The sequence below is a fragment of the Nymphalis io genome, chromosome 30 (assembly GCF_905147045.1).
Source record: "Nymphalis io chromosome 30, ilAglIoxx1.1, whole genome shotgun sequence".
NCBI lineage: Eukaryota > Metazoa > Arthropoda > Insecta > Lepidoptera > Nymphalidae > Nymphalis > Nymphalis io.
The window spans coordinates 1904566-1912766 of NC_065917.1; the positions used below are offsets into that span (position 1 = coordinate 1904566).

An 8201-nucleotide genomic window follows, 5' to 3' on the forward strand; every position below is an offset into this window, starting at 1 on the left:
ATTGACAGAAATTAGACTCTAAATGTTGACGATTTCGGATACTGACGTCGTGTGCCGCATATATCAATAGAGTTAAATGTGTTACGACATATGTGAACCCCATATTTTAATCGTACGAAACTCGGCTCGATGTTAATAAGTAAATTATTATTTAAAATATACTTTATATGAATATAGTGTAGAATATTATTAAGTAAGATCGTAGGCTTAGAAAAATTGTCTCATTACATTGACAACGCAACAGCCTTACACAAATCAATCGAAACGATTTCGTGACATATCAAACACGTATGTCAATTTTATATATTTCGATGTTTTGTACAAACGAAGTTTTCTATATAGAAGCTCTACTACGGTTTCTAGAGATATTTTCGTGTATAGATCTATCTAAGCTACCTGCAAAAAGGGATTAAGGGGATTGATAAAAATTTCATATTAATAATATAAATTTAATTTATGTTTTTGTTTTCTCATATTTCGTTGATTTTGTTATAATTTATAAATTAGTATGACGTGATATTTTTCTGTTAAGTGGTAACTGTCTTTTTAATATTTTTAAGTTGGCAATATGGTCTTAAAAAGGGCGGTAAAAAGACTTGTTAATATGGAGGCATAAAAAATGGCTGCCGAGCTGGATGGTTTCTTTTATTTATAAATAGTATTGACCACACGCCGACCGCATCTACATTAATAATATATATTATTCCAAATTACAGGACAAATAAACTATTTTGATATTGAATTGACGACGAACTGGTCGAGATTCTGAATAATCTATGTTATTAATTATGAATTCCTGTCAAATGTTGTATTTTTAAAAGTAATATTAATGTGGATATAAGTAAACAAGTGTAATAAATAGTGTTGTATTATAAAAAGATATATTAATCGAGAACTGTTTGTAGTGCGTAATATAGCAGAGCAATTATTTAGTACTAGCATATATGTTACTTTATGTTTAAAAGGATAATAATTAATTCATTCCATTATAAATAATTGTCTTCGTGTTTAATATATCGAAAATTTGAGAAAAAAAAACATACGAACGCGTTCCAAACTTGAATGTAATTTATAAATTATATGTCATTATTTGTTAGTAATAAAGTAATCTTCATTTATTATCTGTAACCAAATAGCGTGAAAGTCCACATGGAAGGAGTGCCCTTATACATTTGTGTGTGCTTGTTATAATAACGTGTATAGATATGTAGTCTGGATTCATGATCGAAAATATAAAAAGGTTTTATTGAATACATTGTTGTGTAATTTAATGTGAATTTTAGTATTAAAGATTAGTATTTTAAATGTTAAATATTCACTATGTCTACACTTTTTTATTTTTTTATGTACCCAATTAAAAATGTTATTATAACGAAATATTAATTGTTAAAATAATATATTACGTGTTTTATAAATAAGATAGATATTTAATAAAAATCGTTTAGCGTTCTTTCTTTAATTGAATTTCCTTCGATCCTAATTTTTTTTAAGAAAATAAATAATTGTTAGTGGCTATTTTTGTGACGAATGATTTTTTATAATACAGATTAAACAACATAAAGAACATTACCATTACCTGAATAAGAACTTATTTATAATAAACTTATTTAAAAACAAATCATCTTGCTAAAGGTATTACAAAATACAGCCTCGAATAAATTATTTGAATGAAACAGTCAATTGCTGTCTCATAGAAGACACTCGCTTGTCTAATAATATTGTTAAATACAAAAGAAACTTATAATGATTATTTAAAAAACGCATGAAAACGAGATTAAAAAAATATTCACGAGAAGATTAAATATTTGAAAGAATAAAAAATAGATAAAAATTATTGTATCATTTTTATTAAGTATAATTTAAAGGTATAAATAAATCAGAATTTAAAACTTATTGTAACAATAAATTATTAAAAACTAAACAATAATTTCAAATATCATTTTTTATCTTTAGGCACATCAGCGCCATATTTGTAATAGAAATGGCGCCAAAAGTACGCGCGCTCCGGTGTTAACGGCGCGACATATTGAGGTTCTAAATTGATTGCCAAATGGTGGTATGGTAACCACTCGCCATTGCTGGGATCCGGTGTTGGTGAACTGTGGATAAAAAAAAAGTTTATGGCATGAACTCAAACTAATGGTCAGGGACAATTAAACGTAATCAGTTAGTTAACTTAGAAAACGTCACATACGCCATGTGACTACTGATATCAATACTCATACAATACAACGCACTGCCGTCATGGCAGCGTCACGTTACCGTCCCGCCCCGTCTGACAAAGGCGTTGGGCTTCACGTATAAATTTTGACTGTGTCTTATTCTTTCGAATGTCACATCAATAATGACAGAAAGAGAGAAATCAGCGTTTAATTGAGCTACAGAGATGTGTATATAGGTTATCTAATTAGAGATATCATAAACGTAACAGCTTCCAACAGTACAGTATCAGCCTGTTAATGTTCCACTGCTGGGCTAAGGCCACCTCTCCCTTTTGAGGAGAAGGTTTGGAGCTTATTCCACCACGCTGCTCCAATGCGGGTTGGTAGAATACATATGTGGCAGAATTTCAATGAAATTAGACACATGCAGGTTTCTTCACGATGTTTTCCTTCATCTTCAAGCACGAGATGAAATATAAACACAAATTAAGCACACGAAAATTCAATGGTAAATTCAGTGGTACTTGCCCGGGTTTGAACTCACGATCATCGATTAAGATTCACGCGTGCTAACCACTAGGCCATCTCGGCTTAAGCTTCCAAACTGAAAGATAAATATATATATAAATAGAGATATGTATGTTTCTCTTACCCAAACTTCGCAAAGTTCGTCCACATCATTGTCATAAATGTGACGATTCTCGCGTCGTTTTCGTCCATCGGTAACGGCATCCGTTCCAGCTCGAAGATGTAGAACAGTTCATCCCTATTCGCAGTCGCTGCCAAGCTGCTATTCGTTAGCAACCTACCAATATTTCTATTGCCGATATAACTGAATATATATTGATATACTGGCATGCCAGAACTGTTCGCGTATAATTCGGAGAATAAAGAAATCGGTCCGACGTATGAGAAATCAGTGTTCAAGTTTATAATACCTCCCACGAACGCTTCGTCTGACGTTGCATTCGCAAAAAATGTATCCTTAATGATGTTTCGGAATTCCTCTTTCTCTTTAAGTGGTATTATTAAGCTTCTCTGGTCCAACGCTGAATAGTCCTCGTTCTTTATCCTGTCCATTTGGCTGGTGATCGTGTAGTAATCCAATGTACTTGTCAATCCTTCAACCGTGTTTATGCCAATTATTATCGGCACGGGATTGAAACATTTATGCTTCTTGCCAGTTGATAGGATATTGTATGGCGTATCAGTCAAGAATGCCTCCTCGTCATCAAATATTGTCTCTATAGTTGGTAGGAATACTGATTTAGCGTTCATTTGCTTCCCAATCGCTTCTTCGACTTCCATGACTGGCGTTTCAGTGTATATCTTCAAGAGTTCCTTGGGATTTTTAGTTTTAACCCCTAAAGATTTTGCAACTTGTCTCGCGGTTGCCAACGGTTGGGCGTCGAAGGACTGAGGTGCGAAGGGGGTGCCACTCTCCGATATTATTCTATGGAACAGTCCCTTGGTGGTATCCGTCAATGTGAGGTATATAGCGGCTAAGCCTCCACTACCTTGTCCGAAAACTGTCACATTGTCAGGGTCCCCATTAAAATTGGCAATATTTTCCTTGATCCATCTCAAAGCCGCTCTTATGTCCTTCAACCCAGCATTTCCGGGAGCTTCTGGTAGGTCCAGATTAAGAAATCCATATGCATTTAACCTGTAGTTCAAGGTGACAACGATCACACTGTGACTGACTAAGTAATCAGCACCATAAAATGCGGCAGAACCAGACCCGACTCCAAAGTCTCCACCGTGGAGGAACACCATGACCGGGAAGGTTGTGTTGAGGAATGATGGAGCGTAGATGTTCAGAACGAGACAATCTTCAGTATCACTAGGGGCTGTTAAGGGATCATGTGTTGGAAATTGGGGACATATCACGTTGGGGTTATTCGCCTTGTATATACCCGAGAATTTCGGTGGAGGAGAAGGGGCCTGAAAATAATAAAAAATATACGTACATTACAATTACAAGAATATTAATCTATATACAAATAATGAGACTATTGTCTTTTTTGTTATGTAGCTGCTCTAGTTATCCAAAATCTAATTAGAATATATTTAATTAACTTTTAATTACATTTAATCGAATATACATAAAAAAAACCCTTGTCCTATTTCAATACTAAATAGAATCTGCTAAATTTTGGAGACCTGTCACCTAGAATTTTTGACTTAATATACGATATTATTGTCGCGTCTCGAGGGTAACACCGACTCGTATGCCGTGACCGCAAATAGCATGGCGCTCTTGCGCTCCTATACTTCGTTAATATATCTTCTTCTTCGAGTGCCACTCCGACTAGCGAAGGTTGGCAGGCAGCTTTAAATACTCCTTCTTGTTCTTCGCGAGGCGAAAGAGTTCGGCAGCACTCGCGATTCCCGTCCATTCACGGATGTTCCACAGCCAAGACTTTTTTCTGCGCCCAACAGCTCTCCAGCTTCTCGTTAATATATATTATTATAATAAAAAGAAATACTTTTTATTATATTAACGAATATGTATATTTTAATTTGTTTTACTCCACATTTATTGATTTATTTCATTCGATTATAAATAATTACTATAACCGATTTTTATATTTAGGCTCGAACCCATTTAACCCAGGCATCAAATATAATGAACTAAACAAAACGAGATGATAAAAATATTCTACTTACTCGAAATTTATTAGGGACACCATATCTAATACCAAGATATTCGTAATGGAATCCATTATTTGTTAAATATCCTTCAACTTTTCCTTGTTTTGTATTTACAATTTTTGTATTTTCTAACGAAAACGTTACGCCAACAATGGCGGCAAGAGTAATGAATGTACTTAGTGTACCCATCCCTTGAGTTCAACTTAAAAATATGAATTTATTAAAAATTAAGAACGCTTTTATAATGAATATTAACAAAGTTTTCAATTACGGACGATAAAATAAATGCAATTTGATATTCAACCTTATTTTAATGGCTTTAAAGCTTATACTTATTTTTTATCATCATGGATTCCTTTTAAAACTATTATGTAAAGAAAGTACGTGATGTACACCTTATCTGATGGCTAAAGATCTTTGATTAATTTTAAACAAAAGAATATTAAGTAATTGTTTTATGCAATATATTAGTCAACTATTGGTGATACATTCGACCTGTAATTAAATAATTTCGTAATTTTTTGGTACGTTTTTCAAAATTTGCATAATTTCAGAAGTTCGATAGTTTTATTATATTGTTTAATTATTGTAAATTTTTATTTATTTTAAGCGTTATGCAATAAGTGAAAATACATGTATTTTAATTAATAAATATTATTTTATTGTAATGAATACTCCTTCGTACACTAGGAAACAAAAAATATGAAAAATTACACAAATACAACTTACGAAATAAGAGTTTATAACGCATAGTAATAACGTTATACAATTGTTATTATTGTTATATTTATTTACATATGTAATTAATAAAAACTTAGAAAAATTTAAACAAAAGTGAAAGTAGACTATTTCTGAACGAACTTTGCCAAACTTAAATTTTTTGACGTTTCTCAAATAATTTCTCTAAGTTGTTTTATATTTTGATAAGGTATAATAACGGCTATTGTATTTAATAATAATCGATATTCGAAAATTGAAACAACAATACTAATAACATAGATTTAATTTTATAACTGGATCTATACCTGCCTACGTGTTTACTATCAGCAACAATAAACACGAACGCAAAAGCGAATTAATATCAACATCAAAAGTGTAAAACGGCTCAGTGATGAATAAAAAACCGGTCCGAACTGGTCCAAGGATTCGTATAACGAGACCAGCTAATAGAAAAAAGGAGGAAACTCAAAAACAGGACGATAGGAGCTACATATACAGCTGTCAATATTGTCGTTTAAGATTCACACAGAACAGTCATTTCTGTCGCCACATGACATCCAACCACCAGGCTCAGCAGCGAGAGGCCACCTTCGAGTGTAACGATTGTCAGATCGTCTTTAACAGGAAGAGCAACTTGGATCTCCACTGTCAGACCCAGCATCAACGGAAAAGTAAATCGAAGTGTGAATCATGCGCTATAACGTTCAAATCGCGCTATTGTTTACGTCGACACATGAAATTGAAGCAGATACTAGCGGAGAATTCGTGTTTGAAGTGTCAAAAGAAGTATACAAGTAAGGATGATCTATTGAAACATATAAATAATAAGCACACACATAAAAACGCTACATTCGAGTGCGATCACTGCTCTCTTAAGTTCAAAGCAAAGCAGTCTCTTCTGACACACTTAAACCGTATACATAAAAAATTATGATTATTATTGTAAATTTTTTTTTTTCTATTTATAATTAGAATGTAATGTTTTATTTATAATTTATCAAATAAGGGTATTTGATTGTATTTATTTTTTATTCATAATACCATTATGACAGGAAGGAAAGAGCCTTTGTGCACTAAATAGAAATTAAAAAAAAAAACATTTATCCCAAAACTGAAATTAATAATTAGACCAATGTTATGATATTGTGTTTCTGACCTCCTAAAATATCATGAACCATGATTGGGTACTTACATTTTTGCAAACCATGAATCCTCAGGACCTTAGGAAACAAACAATAACCAAAATGGTATAAAAATCATTGACAGTAACATAAAATATATTTAAACATAACACTTACGGACTATCTACAATTTAGTATAATTTTTTGAGCTGATCAACTTTCCTGTTACGATTTCTAGATCCTAAATATGATATAATCTTGAAATGAACTATAATTCTAATAATGATACACTATTTATATCCCATAGTTCATAACTTTTTGTAAATGCCGTTTAAAACTCATAAAAACCACAATATCTCTTTGTTTGAAGTATTAATTACTCGGTTATAAAGATATTTTTAAATTATGCCCTTATACTGTAAACTTAGTTAGTGTAGACAGCTGACAAAAGTTTTACCAATCACCAATAAAAACCAAAATCGATATAATCTATCTATTTATATGTGCAATGAGAATTTATTTTTGTAATACCTAACTGAACAAAGGTACTAATTATAAAATTTATCCCGGACCATGCACAGTGCATTTCTAAGAATGTGTTTTTTAATATATAACATTATTATAAAAGTAGCCGTGCTACATATACACTTGACAAGTGTGTTTTTCATATTCTTGTTAATCATATTTTATATTTATTGTTCATGAGATGAAATTAATAAATAAGTAAGCTCCCATTCTATCCTGAGTTATAAATGTACACTGTAGCTAATGTTATGGTACCAGGGTATCAGGAATGTAATGAAACTGGCTGATAACTGTTTTCTTTAGCGTTTTATATATAGAGCACTTACATTCAAAACATATATACATATCAAATACCCGAAGAAATTAATTTTAAACTTTGTGCGATGTAAAATATTCTCAAATTAACAATAATTTATTTGATTAAATCACAAACGTCGAATAATATACTTTTTCTATAAAATTATTAATAGGAAAAACAAACTTAGGAGTTAATTGTCCATTGTCCTGTGTTTAAATAGCGAAGGATAATTGCAAACTCGTTATATAAACCTACTTTTCGATTAATGTATTTTAGTTGCAATGTGTGATAAGTAATTTGAGATTTTACTTCCAATGATGACTAAGACTTGTGTCCTCCTTAATATGTTGGTTTACTTATGATCTCCTGGTACATGAGGCATCCTCTTCAACATTAAGATTGTTGTCATTCGAATACTAATTAATATTGTGTATGATCTGCTTGTACTTATGAAACTAGATCTATAACTAAGTTTAGTGTCATCTGCCTTTTTATGATCTCCTGGTACATGAGATTTACTTATTAACCAAGATTGTTTTCTTCCGCAGTTGGTACTTGTGAAATTCGTTTTTTAACTAAGCTTGGTGTCATCTGCGTTATATGAAACCTTTTCATGGTCTCCTGGTACATGAGATTCATTTAACCAAGATTCGCATCTTCCGCAGTCTGTTTGCCTAGTACTTGATACATAAAAGACAAAACCAAAAGGAAACTTGGCTT

The 8201-nt window shown here is 32.0% G+C and overlaps 2 protein-coding genes across 2 annotated transcripts; one reads left to right on the plus strand and one right to left on the minus strand.

The window, feature by feature from the left end:
- Positions 1-1936: 1936 nt before the first annotated feature.
- LOC126779835 (juvenile hormone esterase-like) lies at positions 1937-5012 on the minus strand. The gene is made up of 3 exons (XM_050503956.1): positions 4833-5012; positions 2815-4106; positions 1937-2099 (listed from the first exon to the last, which is right to left on the minus strand). The coding sequence occupies exons 1-3, from the start codon at positions 5004-5006 to the stop codon at positions 1937-1939; spliced, it is 1629 nt and encodes a 542-aa protein (XP_050359913.1). The 5' UTR covers positions 5007-5012.
- A 718-nt stretch (positions 5013-5730) lies between these two features.
- LOC126780131 (PR domain zinc finger protein 5-like) lies at positions 5731-8201 on the plus strand. The gene has a single exon (XM_050504400.1). The coding sequence runs from the start codon at positions 5929-5931 to the stop codon at positions 6469-6471; it is 543 nt and encodes a 180-aa protein (XP_050360357.1). The 5' UTR covers positions 5731-5928; the 3' UTR covers positions 6472-8201.